The sequence below is a fragment of the Oryzias melastigma genome, linkage group LG16, assembly GCF_002922805.2.
Source record: "Oryzias melastigma strain HK-1 linkage group LG16, ASM292280v2, whole genome shotgun sequence".
NCBI classification, from domain to species: Eukaryota; Metazoa; Chordata; class Actinopteri; order Beloniformes; family Adrianichthyidae; genus Oryzias; species Oryzias melastigma.
In genome coordinates this window covers 22793647-22814853 of record NC_050527.1, presented here as the reverse complement: position 1 = coordinate 22814853, position 21207 = coordinate 22793647, and the positions used below count along the sequence as shown (strand labels likewise).

Here is a 21207-nt window from a genome sequence, read left to right as displayed (position 1 = left end):
TGTGTGTGTGTGTAGTAGCCAGCTCGCCCCATGTGTCTTTGATTCCATAGCTCGGTGTGTTCTTGCTTTTTTTGTGAATTTGTGTGTTTATTAAAGTGCAAATGTCAAACCTGGTTTTTCCCGACCTTTTGGCAGAGATTTGTTGTAGAGTGCAAAAAAAAAGAACACGGGACAAAAGTGTAGCATGTGTGCACAAACATACAAGCACACAGGGAGAAGGTTAAGTAAAGAGGAGGGGAGGTAGCGCCTTCTGACTTTTATTGTTATTCCAGTTTTTATTCGTCTCAGATGGCGACTCAATCGCCTGTTCACCGCACACTGCCTCCTTTGTTCTGATTTTTGTTCCCACTCATGAGTCCCACTCCCTCCCTCTTTTTTGTGCTCATTCACTCTCCATCTCTTCATATTTTTACCCCCTTTTCTATTTTTTTGCTCTGTTGTAAAGCCTATTTTTTTTTACCTCTTTGGATTTTTTTCAATTTATTTGTAAAAGGTACAATATTTTCTTTTTCAAACAAAACAAATATAAATGATTGAAAAAAATCAAATTCAAAATCAAACTATTATTCAAATTAAATCAAAAGTACTTGAAGCAAAATGACTTGATGTTTTTTTTTTTTTTTTTAAATCAGAACATGTCTCACTTCTTTTACCAAAATAAACTTTATTTTTTGTGGCTTTGCATTTGTGTTGTTTTTGTTGCATCAAAAACTAATTTATCATTTTTTAAAACTCATTTTAAATACATTAAAGACCCACTTTAATTGTCTTTTGAGCTATTTAAATAGCATGTCCAGTGTTTTTTTTTCATTATGATTATGTGCTGTTTTTAGCCAAAATTTTTAAAATCTGTGGTGTTTTCTAGGACATTTTTCTGTAACGCGGAAGTCGTTCTTAAGAAATTTGCCTCCGAGTTGTGGGCGGGACCATTGGCGCGTAGCAACCCCGCCCCTCTTCCCCTCTCCATTACTGTGAGCTCTCTGCTCTGTTAACGTGCTCTCCCACAACCCCAACCTGAAATTACCAGTACGACAAAAATGGGGAGCAATAATGGAGCTATCCAGCAGTACAGTTTTGAACCAAATGCCAGCTCAGACGAGGATAATAAAAACGTTCATGGATCTATTTTTCTACGAGAATGGAACGGAGTAGGGCACTTGTGGCTTGCCACTATAGGTTCTATGTCACAACTACAACCTTTTTAAATGAAATGTTTTCGTCTGACTCACCACTATTAAAAAAAAAGAAAAAAAAAAGCTTAATTTTCTTTAGATCTGTCATCCATCATCAGAAAAATGCCACAAAACATGTCAAAAACACCTACAAAACTATTTTTATCTTAGTGGGTCTTTAAGACAATCTACCTCTTGCATCCGGTCATTATGATCTGTTTAAAACAATTAAATCAAGTCTTCTCCCAGTCTTCTTCTTGGTAGTTAAGTTCTTGGCCCCATCGGCCACATTCAACAAACTTGCAATTCTCGTCAAAAAGTAAATATTAAACACAAAACTGTTTTTTACTTAGCATTTTTAAAGTTAAGGGATCCAGTTAGAGAGTTTATTGATGACTTTTTGTTTTTAGTGAAAGTTTTAGTGTTTGACAGAAGACCCTACACAGTGAGACGACCTAATTCTGACCTGCTAAAAGGTGAAAGGTCAGCGTTTAACACCAGACCAATAGCCAGCGATTGTGTTATGCTGCTGGAGCTAATGCTGCCTGACTTTACACACCTCCATCTGCTCGCTCGTAAAGAAGCAAACCAGTAGCAAAGCTTGGATTTGTTTGATTAATCTGTCAATATTTTGTTTTTGAAATGATTTACACACGAAGAGGAGAAGATTGACGAACACGCGCTCCTTTCTTCTTGTGCGGTAATGATCTCCATCTACACCCCTCTTGACCTCTGACCCCTCCCTAAAAGAAAATCGTCACTTTAACAGGAGCTGTCAAGTAGCAGGGCTTGAGTCTTGATCTGACCAGCGCTGCATTTTGCACTGAGACATGCACACGCCCAACAAGAGCAGTAAATGTGGAAGTTTAAGAGAATCAAAGGGAGGTGAATACAAATTCTGAGGTTATTTAGCTATGATGCAACAGAAATTTTCTTTAAAGTTACCTTTTTTTCAAATTTAAATGGTGAATTTTTCTTTAGAACTTATCAGTGTGAGCTTAGTTATTGAGCTTGTAAGTCCACACAAACTTCCATTTATGGCAGCTAAATTCACATACAGATATGTGTACAGCTGACATGTGTACTTAAAAGCAAAAAAAAAAGCATTTTTATGACGATGAAGAGTGTGCAGCGGCAGAAAAAAGTGACAAATTTGTGAGGTTTGTGGAAAAGTCTCAGGACAGGAAGTAGAACCTGTGATTTTTAGCCCATATATAGTAGTTTTTTGTAGGAAGTAGAAGTAATGCATCTGAGAACAGTGTGAGCAGTCATGCTGGGTCAGGACTCTGAGGTCCCCCAGACATGCTACCTTTAAGCTGGAAGGTTTAAGTCCACACCAGCGCTCAGGCTTGTCCAGATGTGCCCAAGTGAAAAGCTAAGGAGAAAAGGAAAAACGGAGGAAGAGGGATTACTTTATGTCTTCTTTGGTTTTGTTTGTTAGTCTTAATGGGAATGGGAACACTTAAAGCCACACTTAAACCAGTCTGACCAGCGTGACCTTCAGGGCACACAGGTTAAAAGCCTTCTGTTGACAGGCGGTGACAAGAAAGTCGGAGCAGCTGGGACGGCGAAAAGAGAAAGCCTGAGAAAACAGAGGTCAGGTAGAAATACAAGGAGTTGAGAGAAAGTTTTTCTTAAAAAAGTTACCGGTTGTTCTTGCTTATAACTAAGTTTGAATATTACTGATTATGCTTTTGTGTTTCCATTGTACTTGATTTATATATTTTTTTGTTTATTACCACTTTTTCCCTTGTAATTCACCATGACAGCACAGTTAAAAGTGAGCTTTTTTCCTATTTTAAATATTTAATTTTGATCTAACTTTATGAATTAGTCATAAAGCATTAATTTCTATGTTTTATGGGTATTTATTTAAAATGTATTTCTTTTCTTTTTCAAACCTCAACTTTATAGGAGAATTTTTTGAAGGTTTTAAGAAGGAAATAGGGGTATTGAGGAAAAGAGGAAGAAATTGAGGATATAAAGAAATGATGTAGGATTTAAAGCAAAGAGAGAAACTGTAATATGCTAATATAGCTTGAACATTCTGAAAAGTTTTAAGAAATTCAATTACATTTTGGTAATTTATTTCCTCTTGAAAAGTAAGTATTCCCACTATTATTATGTTTTTCCGCTCGTCTGTCTTACATGTTGAAATGTGCTCGCCAAAAGTGTTCACACACTCTCCTCACTTCCAGGACTTACTCTCATGCGATGTCATGCACTTCCACTGGACACACACACTCATACTCAGTCACCTGTAACTGACCGGGCTCAGAAATATCACGGCCCATTACACCACCACCCCACCCTGTTAGTGTGTGTGTATGTGTGTGTCTGCATGGAGCCATTAGCAGTAATATATCCTTTCCTCTCTGTCTGTATTTGATCCCTGCTTTTTCTGCTCAGCTTTCTCTCCTTCTCACTGTTGGTTTTTAGGGTGTAGAACTGAATGTTGGCCATGCTTAATGACGCAAAAATGTTTTGTGTTCTCCTAAAATACAGCTCAAAAATAAAGCTTGAAAATGATCTATTTAAATTAGAAACTATGGCGTTTAAGCAATGCTTAACCACATGTGTGGGTTTAGTTTAAATAGTCTAGAAGGTATCAGCTGTACTATCTAAAAATGGTGCATTAGGTTTTTGTTCAAGCATCATTTTTTTTTGGTTCTACTAAAATGAAACTGTAATATTCGCACTAATGCAAGACTAAATACAAAATAAAAGCTGGCTGCTGAAATTTCTTTTTCATTGATGATGAGGAAAACATGGACATTTTTCTCTGTTAAGACTGAGTATAGAAAAAAAAAATCAGATTTTCTCTTAGAAAAAAAAACCAATAAAATTAATCAATTTATATATTTTTCTATGAATATTCTACCTTGGTTCAAATTTAATTACTAGTCACATAAATTATTTTTTAAACCAAAGTTTGGCTCTGAATAATAACAATAATAATTTCTATTTAGTCAAATCAAGGTAAATGATGAACAAAGTCAAATTGTAAACTTGTAAATCAATATAATATGGACTGTTGTTGACAGTGATGTTTGACAATACTTGGGTTTGCTCGGGTTAGAACTGGTATTATTCACCCTTCAAATCTGACAAAATTTAAAATAAAACCTCAATGTAGAACTTTTGAGTTGCCCCCCTTTTTTTAATTTTTATTTTATTTATTTCCTTGTTAGGCACAACTAATTATCAAAATGAAATATGAAATATTTTAATCTTATTGTCGTTTCTTTAACAGTTTTTCATCTGGAACAGTTTGGGTCAAAGGTTAAGGGGAATGGCTTTTGTGCAGCTACCTATGAATAAGCTCAAATCATTTTTTCCTGAACTAACTTCAATAGAGTCAATATTTCAGTGTTATGGGTCAGAAAATTCATAACACAGCAATCAGACAAGGGAAAACATAATTATTTGCTTATTTTAGTGTTTCATTTTAAACCTAACTTCTTCTGTTTTCAGGTGTCGGTTCAAAAAAAGTTGTGGAGTTTTCAGCTTTCCTCAATGGCCGGTACCCCCCTGCTGACCTGACGGGAGATATCATCATTTCCTACAGCTCGCCAACAGGTAAGAAACAGTTTTTTATTCCAAGTTTTAACAGGCCCTCTACAGGCTAAAGCCTTTAATTTCACAGAAAATAGCAGCCAGAGTTGTTAGCTACTATTGTTCACTTGTAATGAGTTTCTGTCACAACACAAACCCACTTCTCCTTCCCAACTTGGCTTTTCTTAACACTTGGAGTTGCCTCGGGACACTGCCTGCTCAGTTTATTTCCTATTCCTTTGAGACTTCACTAAAGAATACTCTTTGAGTTGGCAGTAGCAGTAATGCAGTAACAGCTTTCTGTGAAGAAGCATAATTGCGGTAAAAGAATGTTTCACACTTTGCCAAACCACAGAAAACATTAAAAAGACTTTTTTTTTCTTCCTGCAGAGCATCAGGCCATTATTCTTAATTTCAAATTTACTTCATCATGCTTTCTTTATTTGTTGAAACACTCAGCAGCAAAGTGCAAAACCAGGACTTCCTTCTTGGAGATAATACCTGATTATGGACAGTCACTGTGTTCCTGTGTTATTGTTGACAGCATCCAATACCATATCTGTCTCAGTAAGAGCTAAAACTGTAAGCATGCATCAGATTTTACTTCAATTTGTTCTGCAATCAGTCTTAAACATGGTTAAAAAGACAGTTATACCCACAATGTAAAAGTTGTCTCTAAAGTGGACATTATTTCTGCATTAGCCTGAAAAGGATCTGTAAATGGTGGGATGATTTTAGCAGCTGACTTGTCTAAAACATCAAATCCTGGTTGTGCGACAGCGCCGAACACCATCTGTTGTGCTGAACAGGCACACGGACATCTGGGCCCTTTCCAGATGAGCCCCTTCCTTCGTCAGGCATCTGTTTCCAGGCCTCGCAATATTTCTGGAAGATATTACTTTCTAAAGCAACAAAACCACTTTGTATTTCAAATGTCACAGACCTTTGAAAAAAAGAGAAAAAGTTTGGAAATCAGGTCAGGAAAAAAAAGCATGTTTTTATGCTATTGTTTCCTTTGGCAGGACTGTGTAGGTGGAACAGCTTTTCCTCCCCAGAAGCATATTTAATGTGAAATGTCTGGAAATATGGAAAAGTCTGTTTCTCTTGTTGGGAGTTATTGTGATGCTAAAAATAGTTAAACATAAGGAGTCCGGGGTTTTTCAGTGGGCTTTTAGCTGCCAGTACACTTGCAGATAGTCCATAATAAGCAGTTTATCTGTGTAAAAAGAATAACTACGACAGGGTTTAACTTTAAGACCCATTCTGATTTAAAATTGTGTTTTGGGTGTTTTGAACTTTTTTGTGGCATTTTTCTGATGATGGAGAACATATAGAAGAAAATTAAGTTAAAAATTACATTTCTGAGAATTTCTTCATTGAAATAAATCATTGTGGATCAGGATCAGACGAAAAAATGCAAATGAAAAGGAGCTTATTTGTGACACTGAAAATCTGTTCCGCGGGCAACAGCAGGCCTAAGCTCACTGCTAAGAGTTCTCAGCACCCGGAAGGGGGGGACTCCGTTCCAATGGCCCTGCCCACAATTCAGAGGTAAATTTCTAATGAACTACTGCTTCTGTCCTAGACAATGAGACTTCAAAAAAGGCTAAAAACGGCATTGGCAACATTGGAATAGGTTTTAAAGAGAGGAGCAAAGAGACACATGGAGGAATGAAACTTGGAGATGAGGTCAACTATTTCTATGTGACTTTATAAATTGAAGTTTTAACATTGAATTAGATTTTTTTTTATTCTTAATTTGCCTTTTTTTAATCAAATGAAAATCCAATGAGATCAGGATCTCTTTTTCAAGGGTGACCTGGGAAAGAGGTCAGCAGCACACATCTCATAAATACAGTTAAAGTATAAAACAAATACAAATCAACAGATGACAATATAAAATTTAAAGTTTAGGTATTACAAAGTGACATCATGTTTTTACAAGGTAATATATCAAGACATTATTTGGGATGTGCAAAAGTTATGAGCAGCATTTCAATAAATAGGGTACAGTACTTATTTAGTGTATTTGTTAACAGTGAAAATTAGAAAAATGGACAGTGTAGGATATAATCTGTTTCTTTGTTAAACAGAAAGGCACTGAATAATCTAAATTAAGCCAGTTCAGAGCATTTTAATTGAGTTTGAAGAGAGTTTCAGGCAAAGGCAGCAGAAAAACTGAATGCTTGTTTACCAAATTCACTTAAAACCATTTTTAGTGATCTTAGACAAGACTGGATAACATTTAAGCAGATTGTAAAAACTCAAATGCTTTGTCCTGTTGACTTACAGCAGCTGTAAATGACAGTGTCATCAGCATAAAGATGATATGCATTTGGCAAGTTTTGACACAAGTTGTTAATATAAATACAGAGCAAAATAGGACCTAGAACCGAACCCTGTGGCACACCTTTCTTGACTTCACGAGCAGGAGAAATGGAACCGGATATTTGTATAAACTAGGAGATAGATGGAAACTATAACATTTTAAAAACACAAGAGCAAACATAAAAAGTGGACTTAGATATGGATCAAAAATAGAAAGCAATGACTGTTTGTAGAACATTCTGGATTGCAAAGAACAACAAAAAAAATAGTTCATTGGTTTAGTGAAAAACAAGAACACAAATTAATAAAAAAAAAGTCATACACTCACCTGTCTTCTTGATTCTGCTCTAGAGAGTTCAATTTTCAAAATAAAAAAAAAATAAATGGGCGGGAATGTAAGAAAGTGATGTTTCAAACCTTTTTTTTAAGTCTTCCAATGCTAATCTCCAGAAACGTCTCATCAGCCCTCATCCCTTAAATGCTCTCCTAGCCTGGAAGGAATGCATCACTTTGTATCCTCTGCCACCCAGGGGTGATTAGTCTTTTACGCCACCCACCCATGTTCCACCCATCCAAGCCCCAGGCTACTGTGTCCTCCTTTAAGCTCCACAAAGACTTTGACATTTAAGAAGACTATTGCCTTCCTAAACCCTTCAAAGGATGCCTGATGATGGCAAGACTTGTTACAATCTAGAAAGAATTTCATTAGTGCCCTTCTGTGATTTTCTAAATACCCCAAGAGAGGGCTTCACACTTGAGAAGGATCAAGTGATCACCTGGTATTAACAGTAACATTGTTAGATCGCAAACACAAAGGCCATTTTCATCTGAGCAGTCAAGAAAAAGTAGGACCATGCTGGTACTTTCCATTAAATACGCCCAGCCATGATTCATTGGTTGCTAAGCCAGTTCATGTGGAAAGTGAGGAAGTTAACTGGCAGTCTTTATTGTTTTCTCCTGTTTAATTGAGCTTGTCAGAGTGACCAACATGGCCACATGTTCATGTCTCAGGGAGCTGCTGGGTTTTGTACCTTTTGACTACCAGCTCTAAAAATCCATTAGTGAGGAATTTTCGTTGGTGTTCCTCATTACCTCTGCCAAGCAGATCATGTTCTTAGCTTTCTTTGTTAGTGTGTGGCTACAGATTTGGAGGAATGTTAGGCCAAAAGCCAAAGAATGACTAATTCAGTTCTTGTGTATTACAAGATTGCCTCAGATTGTGAGATAAGGCACTTTTGAACCAACCGTTTTCTCATGAGCTGCTCCAAATACGTCAATGAAAAAAACATTGTAAAATGGTAGATGTCTCCTACGGCCTCAACTCCCAACTGTTTCTTCTTCTGACCAGGGGCCTCTGTTGACTATTAACCAAGTTGGTAAAACTGCATTAACCCTTATTGAACAAAGCTTTAGCTCCAGTGTTGATATTTTTTCCACTATCATAACTCTTCAACCGTTTACACAATCAACTGATTCTTTCGTGGATTCTTTCTCCACGTCAGAATCAGCTGATTCGCGTTGATTGCGTGAACTCCCGAGAAGTTACATCACGTGTTATTTAGGTGTTGCTGGCGACATCTCCGGTGTTAACAGGGTTAAACCATTATGACCTGATACTTGTGTTTATACATCTGTAGAGAATACACAATATTAATATAGCTTTAATCAGGCTTTTGTCCTACATGATTAATGTAAACAATAAATAAAAAAATCTAATAGACTTGTTCCCACTTGATTGGAAGCAAAAGTTAAATCTCCTAAAGCATTTTTCAAGTCTTTCTTTGTTCTTTTAGCTGGTTTTGAATAATCATTGACGCAAAGTTAGAATCTGAATGCTTCTCCCTCCCCTACATCCCGCCCTCCAAGCGAAGAGTTATGGAAAAATAGTGTCCTAAATTTGGACGTTACTAAACCTCAAGCAATAGTTGCTGGTCAGCTACGTTAGTAGGTAACCACCAGCGCTCAGAAAATACATAACATCCGTTTTATAGCTTTAAAAAGTAACGCTAAAACAAAATTCATTACTAACATTTAGATGTAAGTTTCTGTGCTTTAGAGCAGACCCACGTGAAGAAATGTGTAATGGCGCAACGCAGATCACCAAATACTGGCGGAGGGATATGCAGCCTTATGTCCCTTCCCCTTTCACTTAAAAAAAAAGAAGCAATTTCAGATGCCACTAAAGCTCAAAATACCACTGCAATTGGAGGGGTAGAGGGAAAACATATGGGTTGGGGAGGAATTCAAATTTGGCCAAAGACTGAAGTCTGTATGGGTTAAATTTCAAGCTTTGCTTAATTTTGTACGTTCTATTGCGTGTATGCCTGCTTGTTGGATGGCTACAATTCTCAAAAAAAAAGTTTTTTTCTGTTGATGAATAGATTACAAAACCTGCAAAACTGGGTGCGGTTAATTCTGAATAGTTTATTTGCGGTTTGTACCTGGCCAGAATTGTGACACCAAATCTTTTTATAATGGAATAGAGCTGAAAAAAATGGAAGATGTGTACTGCTTTGACATTTTGACATTTGGTATCAAGCCTCTTCCAACTGTATGTGCTGGACATGCATTAGTAAACAGTAGCAACAGAAAAACAAGATTTGCCTTCCAATGTGAACTCCATGAGCTAAATGAGCATGCAAGAACCTGTGTTTCGCGGGTCCTTGAACTGGTGTGTCCGTAGCTTTACACAGAGAGATTTTTGGAAGTAAACCATAAATATCTAAAGCATATTGCTGTTTTTATTTTGTCTAAACTGTCCACCCAAAGAATAGACTTGACAGAAACTAAAATCATATAGATAGATATTTGTATAAAAAAATATATGAGTCTCCCTGTGCCTTGAAAATACAGGGTTGTGTCAGGAAGGGCATCCGGCGTAAAACTCTGTCAAACCACCTGTGCAAATCAGCTTTCACTGGTTTTCAAAAAACTTTGATAATATTTTAAAGTTCCTAATTTTGTTTTTAGATTCTTGAGGTTTGCCTCCCTCCAAACTTGTTACTAGTTTTCCTTTTTTTAATTGAAGTTTAAAAAAAAAAAAGACTGAGATAGACGTTTGATGAGGCCAAACAAAAATTTAATTGCTGGAGCTTGATATAAAGAATAATTTTTGTGCATTTTTTTGTCCTAAAGAATATTTTCTGAATCACTCATCAGTATAAAAGTGGCTCAAAGCAATGCCATGTTTTGCCAAATTTGTGCCATACTAGTGAATGGTTCTACATTTCAGCCAAACTTCTCCACCAGAACAGAAGTGACAAATTGAAGAGTGGCTGGCAGCTGGCTTACAGTTGCACCTGTGTGTGTGTGTGCATGTGCATTTGCCTTTTTTATTATTTTGTGTCTTTTTCACTCAATATTAATTTGTTCATTCTTTCCTTCTTGTCCTTTTCCACCCTCATTTCTCAATTTTTTGTGTTACTTTAAATGTTTTCTTTCCTTTTTTTCTCTCTTTCAGCTCTGCTTTCTCTCTTTTGTTTGGCAGGGATGATGGGTAATTTGAGTCCCAGACAGGAGTTAGCATTTTAGGATTAAATAATACTACTTAGTATGAAAATATTACAGGGATTTATTGGTTTTAGGTTGACCATGTATTTGAGGTAGTTCAGCCATCAATGTGAGGGGTTTCCTTTGTTTTACTTAGATTTTCCTCTTTGAAAATGTCATTCTGTCACTCTGTTTAAACGGCTACATCAAAAACTGCAAAGGTTTAAATGTTTCACTTGTTCCATGCAATATTTCATGGTACTAAGATACACGTATAGGAGAGTGCAGAAAAAGGCAGTCAAGTCATTGTTTTTTGTCCTATGTGTCAGACAATATATATATATATATATATATATATATATATATATATATATATATATATATATATACAGTATAAAAGTATCAGGACTCCATTCAATATTGATGTTTTTCCCATTTGATCGTACCATTGGTGGCTGGGCTTCAGTTTACGATTATGTGTGAATCTCTGCATCTATCACCAGCATTTCAATTGGGTTCGAGACCTCAGTTTGGCTCAGCCTAGTACAAAAACTTTCCTTTTTCCTTTGTTAACTTTTACTACATGGATTCACTTGCTGGCTGTGGATCATCGTCCTTTTACAATGTTCACCGTTATTTGAATGACCTCAGAGCGTTTTTTTGGACAGCAGTTGCTAAATGCCAGTGAAAGAAAGACACGCTCAATAAACTTTTACTCTTCTTCTTTCACGATGAGAGACGCTACTTTTACTGTGTACTTGGAAACAGGAAACAAGGATCATAGTCAGCTGACTGACACCTGCTCCATTGTGTTTAACCCCAAGTTCACAATTTAGCCCATGCAGCACTTGTTTAGCCTCAGTTAACTGCATCACAAGTAGGTACAGAGAAGCAACGGATGTGGGAGGAACGATTCACTTTGGTGCAATTCAAGCAGAACAATGGGACTTAAAAATATTTTTTTAAATAAAGGAGCCCCTTACAGCTGACATGGCTGTAATGTACTAAGGTCCTGTTTTACTGCAAAACATAATGTTTGTGAAGGTTTTTGGTTTGATTTTGTTCACTTGATTATATGTGAAAGAAAATTAGTTTCATGGGGATAATGATGAGAATTTCCGCATTTTATTGTCCTCAAATAATTCCGTCTCTAATTTTAATCTCGGAGTAAAAAAAATTCAGGGATTAAAGCTACTGCAGATTTTTTTTTTGAAGATGACCCAGAATTTCTTATTGACCCTCTTTAAAAAAAATAACAAAAAAGCAATTCCTTGGCTCTAAGTTTCTTTCTTTTTTCTTTAGTTTATTTATATATAATGCTACATGCACGTTGGTCATTTGACATGCATCATGCTAAACATGAGTTCTTTATCCGGTTTTAGTAGGGGTGTGCATTGGCTAGAGTCTGGCAACACGATACATTTCGCGATACGTGTCTCACGATAGTATATGTATCGCAAAATATCCCAAGACTGTACCAGAACAATATTTCACTATTTATTTTTAGTTAGGTTTAGAGCTGACATCCATCGGTATGTGCTCGCTGCACCAGTCCATTGTTGTGGAGAGCCGAGTCAGAAAGCAAAGCCCTCTGTTTACAGGTCAATCTCCATGCTAGTACTCACTTATGGTCATGAGCTCTGGGTCATGACTGAAAGAACGAGATCCCGACTACAAGCGGTTGAAATGAGTTTCCTCCGGAGGGTGAGTGGGCGCTCCCTTAGAGATGGGGTGAGAAGCTCGGTCACCCGGAGACAGTTCAGAGTATAGTTGTAGTGGACCGGGCATCTGGTCTGGATGCCTCCTGAACGCCTCCCTGGGGAGGTGTTCCGGGGCACGTCGCAGAGGTTCGAAACATGCATTTATGCACATGTACATGGACTTTTCTGTAGAAGTGGCGGCCAGAATGTGTTTTGCTGATGGCAGTGTGAACATAGCATTAGAACCATTCCAGCGATTCTTTTAAGAAGTCTGAACTTGTTCATTTTTTCATTCTATAATAAACTTTGACTTTAATGCAGTTGTCTCTAATAAACAGCTCTTACCACTTTTTGTCAGAACATCTTAGAATGTTAACATATGTTTTTTTTCTGTACTAATTTGGCTTTAGTAAATGATTCAGCATCTGTATATTATAACTTCAAATACACGTTGATGTATTTTTTTTTTTTTTAGAAGAGGGCAGAATGATTCAGAGCCTGAGGTTTTACAGGAAAGAGACTGACATCAGGAAGCGTGACTTTCAACAAGACATGAACTTGTGACTCTGAGCCTCAGAGCCTTTTCCTCGACTGCAGCCCGCCATCTGCTTCTTATTCAGGAAATCCTCTTCAACCAATCAAATCATGGCATGATCTCACAGACTTCTATTGCTGTGGCCTGGAGGTTAGAGAAGCATCAGAGCGACTCCTTTAATCCCAGAGCAGCTCGCAAAATACGGCAGAAACTAGGATCATGAGAGATTAGAGGATTCTGGTCTTCAGGGACTCAGGATTTTAAGGTTGATCTAAACAACATTTCACTGCTCAGTGGAAGCTTCTTTAGTTGTAACTGCTGGTAGGAAATTCATGTTGACTATTTCAAAGGTGTGGTAAAAAGTTACATAACTAGATGTTGTTGGAGCAGATACAAATGTCAATGGTCCAATGCCCATCACAGTAGTTGGCTCAGAGGGGTCTCAGTGTGGTGAAGGAGTGGGGGTTCTTGCTATTAGCTTATTGTGTGTGAAAGGGTCTCTAGTCTCCTGGGCAAAAATGTCAAAACAGGAATGAAACTGGGAAAACCTGAAACATCTGAGACCCCAACTTCTGTTATGAAAAGGTTTCTCCATTTGGACACAGATGGATTCCTTTAACCACTCTTTCAAATGATTTGTCTTTTCTGTTCAGAATGTGACTTTATCTTCAAAGGAGGGTCTGCTGTACTCCAGATGCAGGTGAACTTCCAAATCCTGGCTTGATGTTGAGGTTCTTCTATGATGAGGCACCCTTTTGAGAAGAGAAGGGTTTTCTTAAACATATAGCCTTCTGCTCTAGACTAGACCACATCCCTTATTTTTCCCTTCAGGTGGACCAGTTTGCATCATATTGTTGTAACCTTTTCAAGTTTCTCTGAAGAACAGAATCCTGTGGCAATAGTGGTATAGAGGTATAGTGATCAACCTCTGATTGGAAGATCGCAAGTATAGTTCCTATCTTGCTTTAAAAACCAAGGTAGAAAAGCGCTAATTAAGCACTGTTTACCTTAATGGATGATTCGAGAATCTTCACATACAGAATAAGAGATGCTCTACCTAAAAGAAAAGTAATGGCAGTAATCTGGACTTTTGGACCTCTGCTCCAATAGTCAAAAAGTCTTCAACTTAAAAAAGAAAAGTCCAGATGACCATTTGTAAAAACCTTGTTCTGCTGAGGAACCATCCTGGATGGATTAGTCTTCAGAGATAGAAAAGAAAAAGTAATTTGATACATTTCCCCTTCTGGTCTTTTTCATGTAATGGAAGATTTCCAAGACTCCCTTCAATGATAAAACACGGAAAAAACATGTTTTTATTCACATATGTTGTGTGATCTTTGCTAGATTTAAAACACAAAAATCAAAACCTCTGATCTTAAATGAATTTGATCACATTAAGAGGGCTCTGCTGTCTGGAATCGAGTGGAAGTCCAAAAAACAATCATCTATCAATGGTTAAGAGTTGCACAGGGCATGCTCAACTTCTATAACATCATGCTGCTTTCAGCAGGCTAACTCAAAGTGACTTTCACTCATGCCATGGGGGGAACAAGAGTGGTGGTGTTTTAGACGCATTGAAGGTTGAAGTTCAGATTAAAGCTGAGGAACTACTTGCAGACAAGTGTCCCTAAATTGAACCTATTTTTGTGTAGCAGTTTTAAGTCTAATCATAAAACAGTGATTGAAGTTATACATTACTGTAACTTTTAAATTGTGTAGCTTAATGTTTGGCCTAACAATGTTGATAGACTAACTGTAGAATAATTGATGTTTATTACTTGCTGCTTACATTTTTACATTGTGTTCTTGTCATAATTTAGGAAGTGAGCACTCCCAAGTTTAGAAATTAATAAAGCAGAACCAAAAGCCAATGGACATGTAAAAACTTCATTCATTATTATCCATCACTGTAATATTAAAAAATTCACATTAAAAAAATGGAGGCACCAGAATCCTATTTTAAGATCCGGATTAGTCTGTAGTGACAAACGTGTTTTCTGTTCTCTGTCTGCAGAGCTGATTACATGTCAACCTTAATAAGTTGCTGTTTTAATGGCCAATTAAAAGAAAACATTATTTGATTTCATATGTTCCTCTCTACTGTTCCATCCAAGTGCTGCAAGAAAGCAAAAAAAGAAAAGTTTGAAGTTGGTCATTCTAGGAGTTTAGTTTATTGTTTTATTTTTTGCAGAAAATATAATAAATAGCAGTTTTATTTATTTTTTTTTTTCTTTGATTTTAGTTATTTCATGGATGGGTGTGAACTTGTTTTAGAATGTGTTGATTTTATGAAACACGATCTTAGTTTTCCCTATTTTTTTCGGAACTATGTTCAAACTGTTCATTTTTTTTCCTTCTTTGTTCTCAGTCAGCACTAAAAAAATCAGCTTTTTATTTGTGTGATCTTTCCTATTTTTTAATCAACTTTTCTCTTTCCTTTCATTCTGCAGAGCTTAATCCTACGGGTAAGTGTCTTGTTAGCAGAGCTGGATAGATTAGAGCAAATAGAGCATTACATTGTGTATATTTAATAATTATTGCCTTTTAGGAGAACCACTCCAAACAGCGCCTTATACTCCCAGAAATGCACTCTAAATACTTTCCAAACACACAGAGGAAAAGACTGCTGCTCTGTGCTTATGTGCCTGTTATGCGATACCTGGCAAGGGCTGCTACACACTCTCTGAAACATTTCCTCACTCTATGGAAAATGTAAATGTGCATTTATGCTTTTATTCCTGATGCAGTTCACACAGAAACCCAATCTGTCTCACACGTACCTTCAAACACGTTCACAGTCCTTTACCCGCACAGATGCCTGCAAACACCTTTACATGACTTTCTTTATGTGCACGTCTGTGAACACATTTAAAGCATCTTATCCCCTTTTCCTTTAACATAGTGCTTGACCCCAACCAACACGTGCACACCAAACCAATACTAAAACGCAATAAACATAATTAGTGAGCAAATCACAATAATTCAGAGTATATGCACAACAGTAAATAGACCTACAGTACATATTGGACTTGGTAAGAAAACATCTAGTCCTCCCCAAATCCTAAAACGTTTCGGATGTCGGTTGACACAAATATTACAGTGCCATTATTCATCAAACATAGTAAGAATTTCCTTAATAACAAAGTACACACAGTGATCTAATGGCTTGCACAACCAGTGTAACCTGCAATAATATGAAGTATTTGTTTTCTGTACGATCCTCTCAATGTCTCCTGTGTGAAGGAATTCTTAGCTGTCACTCAAAGGCTCACTTCAGACCTCAAGAGTATTTTCCTTTGCAGAGACGTCCAAAGTCAACTCAGTCGCTGCAAGGTGTCTAGGTTCTAAGGTGGCAAAACAAACTCAAATCGTCACCCTCTCCACCACTGTGCTTGACAGCTGGCTGTTTCTACATGTCACATCCAGATATTTGCTGTTTTCAGTCTTTTGTCAAAGATCTTTTTAAAATTTTTTGAAGGCGGATCGTTTGCAATTTCAAGCCACCTTCTAGTAGATCAAAAGGTCTTCTTCGTGACCTTTTTTCTAGTCATTCTTTCATTAACTTTAGATAACATGAGATCATTCTCTGGCACTAAACTCACTGAAACCTGCAGAGTGAGACAAATAATATTTCTCTTTGAGGTTATTGTCAGACTTGAGCGTTAGTCACAATTGCCTTCATGGGTGGGTACAAGCTGTCTGTGGGCAAACAAATAGGCAGACTCATAAGGGGAACCCAGGTGGCCACAGGGAATATCAATGTTTTAGACCAATCGGTAGGCCCATAGACTGAGTATCTTCATACACGTTTTTTTAATTCCCACGGGCATGGTGTGGGCAACAGATGACAGCGAACACTTATTCAACATACCTAAGGATGAAGTAGATTAGAAGCAGGCATGTCTTCTGGATTTTTCACACCGAGGAAGCCTGTTAGTACTGTTCAAGTGGTAAGTGCATCCACCCAGACTCCTAGGAAGTTATGGTAGTTTGTGTGGGCATCCATCCTACAGTTGTTCTACTGGAAGGTCGTGAGTTCAAATCCTGGCCTAGTCATACCAAAGACTCTAAAATGGAACCCAGTGCCTCCCTGCTTGACACTTGGCAAGAAGGGTTTGGATTGTGTCTGTGTCTGAAGGTCACTGTTCCCCCAGGGGATGGGTCAAATGCGGGAACAAATTTCACAGACCCAGTAATGTGACAAATAATGATACTTTAACTTTAACATCTACAACAGGCCTGGGAAAAACCATTGGCGTGTATTTTACTGGACAAAACAAGGTGTTGACGTCATCCACTGAAAATACCTGAGAAAAAATATTTAAAAAAACTTCGGATTAGAAAAAAGATGTTAAGAAGAAGGCATCAGAGCAAACATGGTTATGCTGTCACATGAAATGACTGTTACTAACTGTCTGATTCTCAATGGAAGTTTATAGGATTTTAGCCTTCTTGGAACCATGATGAACTATACTACAGTGACTAAATTATCATCTGTCACACTTGCATGACGTTCCTTGAGTTTGGTGTACAAGCCTCAACAGAACTATAGCCCTCCACGGGCTCAGACAACCAAAAATCCACAACGTCCATACAGGTCAACCTCACATGCGACTAAGGCTTTAGTAATGAGCTTTGTGGGGAATTCTTTCTTCTGAAGATAGTTTTAAATGTTTTCAAATAACTGTTTCACAGCATTTATAAGATAGACTTTACCTTGTTTGAAGATCTACTTAGGACTCTTCCCAGACAGATGGGTTAAGTAGAAAAACCAAGTTTCAAAGACAATGTCTATGACTTACTTCTTGTGTTGACACAAAACCAGGTGTTTAATGGGGATGGTTTATTAGTTGCATTTGATTAGCTGTACTTGGCAGGAGCTAATAGTTTTTTTTTTTTTTAAGGTAGATTTTTCTATTTACATTTAGGAAAACCCAATAGCAGCCTGTGACCAAATGTGTTTCCCAGCTGAAGTGGGTTTTACTTTCTTTTTTTTTCTTCATCATCTCCCCGGTGCTCTACATTTACTTCAAGAATGCTTTACATGCAGTATCCACACATTTGTAAGACCCACACACAGAGTGACATCAGTGCAGCTGCGGTAAGAACCTGATCCTGGACAGTGGTCTGCTACTCAAATAAACTCTGCTCCCTGTCTCTCTTTCCGTCTCCAACACACCACAGACACAAACACACACCGGCACATTACAGCTAATTGAAATCAGTCCTCTGATACAACAGCAGAGGTACAACAGCAGCGCTGGTCAGTTTTGATTTAAAGGCGATAAGGACTCATTTCCTGTATCAGCCATTGGGAGGGAGATCACAGGTCACAGAGTTTGATCTTATCACTTGATTAGAGTAAATGTGCTATTTTTTTTAAATAAAACATTCAGTGAGGAGAGCCACCCCAGAATAAAGCTCAGGACAAGGTTGGAAAAACTGACAAATTTGTTAGACAAACAGTAGTTTTGGCCCTTCAGGAGCTGGGATAGGCTCCACCTTGACCCTGCACAGTATTAAGGTATAGACAGTGAATGGAGAATTTTACTTTATCGTAACTTGGCCGATTACTTTGCCCTTTAAAATTATAGGCTTTATAAAACTCAATTATTAAAACCCTTTAAAAATGTGGGGATTTACTGATTATTTGTGTGTGGGTGTGTGTGTGTGCCAAACTCAAAAGTGGTACAAGTAGACACTCATTTTCCAAATTTTCATTTTCGGTCTCTGTTTTGGTTCATATTCTATATTCTTGAAAGTTAAAAAAGTAATAAATAGAACTTTATGCTTGACAAAATTGAACAGATGTTTTTAAGGCATGATAAAGAAAGTGTACCATGTTATTAGAGGAAATATTGGCATTGCACAGTCTGGTTGAAAAAATAAAAAATGTACTATAAGTGTCGCAAATTCTTCCCCTTACTTAACTATAGATGTTTGCATAGCAATCATCATTTTTAAAAGCATTCCAAGGTTTTTGTTTTTTTTTTGTAATATGTTTCTTTCTACTTTCTACTATGAAATACAACCTGGGCAAGCTTAAGACTTGTAGGGCCAGGCAGTTCATCAATCTACCTCGTGCCAACCCATATTACCATCACATTCAAGTCATAACAAAGCAGAACAGTTTGGAAAATTCTAGTTTGCATTGAAGATCTTTTTGATGTTGAGCAGATGGTGAGAACTTACATAAACTATTTTAGATTTAAAAAAAATTTAAGGAAAAAGAAGACAAAATGATAAATTCTTCTCGGAAAGAGTCCAAACTTGATCTCGTATCGTTTTAAAGCAGATGTGGATATTTTCACTGTCAGATGATCTGCATTTTTCAGCGTGGCTTTTATGCTGAGCTCACCTGTTTGAGCGGAAATTAAACACCAAAGATTTGGGAGCCAGCTAGAGGCTGAAAAGCAGAAAGATGGACGTGAGCCACCAACAACAAAGCATCAAAACCACTGAGAACCGAGATTTTGGCAGCCAGAGTTTGCCTCACACTTGCACCGGACAGCTGTGGTTCAGGCCGAGAGTAGGTGGTTCAATCCCACAGGCCCTGAAGCCCCCTTAGGGAAGACCTAGAATCTCTACATGTTTGAGGGTCTGCATTGTTGTGAAAACAATTATAGAAATTGAAAAGATGCTGTTGACTTTTAACCCAATAAACTTACTGCAAAACCACAAGTTTGTGAATAGAACTTCTTTTAATGTGATTTTTCTTTTTTTTTTTTTTTTGGTTTATAATGAACTGATCTATAACAAAAGATTGAACTTAAGTAAAAAGTGAAGAAAAAGAACCTCATCCTTTTTTCCTCTTCTAAACCTTAATCCTTTTTTTACCCATAGCTTTGCAGCTTTTTAAGTTTTTCTTGGCTTTGTCTCTTCCCTACTTCTTTGTCTGCTTCAGTTCATACGTTCAATCCAAACTGAATTATTTACACAAGAGCACAATAACGGCTTGTGCAGAGTGAAAAAGTGCACAGTAGTTGTGGGCAATTATTAATATCTGTAATAACTGGGAATTTTCCGTAATTAAACTGTCCCTTACGCTCTTTTCATCTGTCAATTCTCATAATATTTTGCTTTCGTTCTGTCTCATGCTGCTTCATTTCCACTGGGTTTCCTTCTCAGCCCACATTCTCTGCCTCTCTTGTTGTTAGCTCACCTCCTTTCCTCTGGTTACCCCGTTCCATCTCCTTAACAACTGTTTTCCTAGATCCCTCTTTTCCTTCATTCTGTTATTCTTGCTAAGTGTAGATTTCTGCCAAGCTCAGCACTGTTTTAGCTCAGAACATAGTTGTCATTGGCTTTTTCTTGCCGCTTTCCTTCCTTTTTCTTTTTTTTTTACATTTTGTTATAATTCTCCTCAACATTTTCTTCTGCTTTTCACAAAACTTCCCTTTCAGATCTCAGAAACATGCAGTGTTGATGTTGGGTCTCTTGGCCCTAAAGCTCTTGAGTAATCTTGAAATCCGAACACCTGCAGCGCCGACTTTCTTAGCAAACGTTAACAATTTCTCTTTCACAATAAAAGCATTAGGAGCAACTTCATTTGATTTACAGCGCTAAAGAGAAGATCGAATCTTAAGAGAATGCATTAATGATGCAGAAAATGAAAGCAGCATAAAGAATAATAATAAAATTAATAGCTGGTTTGGTACTATTGAACTTTTTTTCTTTATGCTTACTGTATACTTTTTTAGGTTGCCCCAGGGTTCTTCAGTCCAAGTTCATTCTTCCTCTGGCCTTGGTGTGTGTTCCTTCATCACCAGCCAAAAGCACCAAGTTCAAGATCACTGTGGACACCAACCAGCCACCAGTTGACCTCAGCTCCATTTTCCGGGGTAACGTGCACTTTGTCACATCCAGGCGCACTTAAGCTGCTGTTCTCAAGTTCCTGAGCAAACACAGCTCTGTAAGCCTAAACGCAGCATTCTGTGACACGACATAAATAAGGATATCAAGCTTTGTGTGGAGGAGATTCCGCACAGATCTAGAATAGCCTGATTGTGTATATTTTATGATTTTGTCTCGGTATATGTCAGATAAAGAAAATTTAAAAAAAAAAGTAAAAACCATGATAATGTGTGCATTTTTGGTTTTAAAAAGTAAACAAAGATATTTTTTAGTGATAGTTTCAGGCTTAGTTTATGCACATAAATACAAATTTGTGACTGTAGACAAAATTCAGTGTCTTAACTGCTACTTGAGCTGCACTTTCAACTGAAGTCCATACAACATTCATGGAATGTTCACTGTGGTTACAAAAAAAAATGATTTTCTTGCAATTTGTAATCTGCAAACAGAGACGTAAAGCTCTTTGGTTGCAAAGAGATTTCTAGATTTGCTTTAAAATGTCAGCAGGATATCATGATTTCTTAACATGACTTGCAACACCTCATTCCACATATTACTGGATTATTGAGCATAT

At 37.3% G+C, this 21207-nt stretch overlaps 1 protein-coding gene across 1 annotated transcript in view; it reads left to right on the top strand.

Moving 5' to 3' along the window:
• Positions 1-21207, top strand: part of bbs9 (Bardet-Biedl syndrome 9) — a gene marked incomplete at its 3' end in the record, with an annotated part of 123314 nt that overhangs the window by 41698 nt on the left and 60409 nt on the right. The window contains 3 exon segments of the mRNA XM_024258633.2: positions 4647-4751; positions 15230-15244; positions 20480-20620. Of these exon segments, the coding sequence (XP_024114401.1) occupies positions 4647-4751; positions 15230-15244; positions 20480-20620 (261 nt within the window).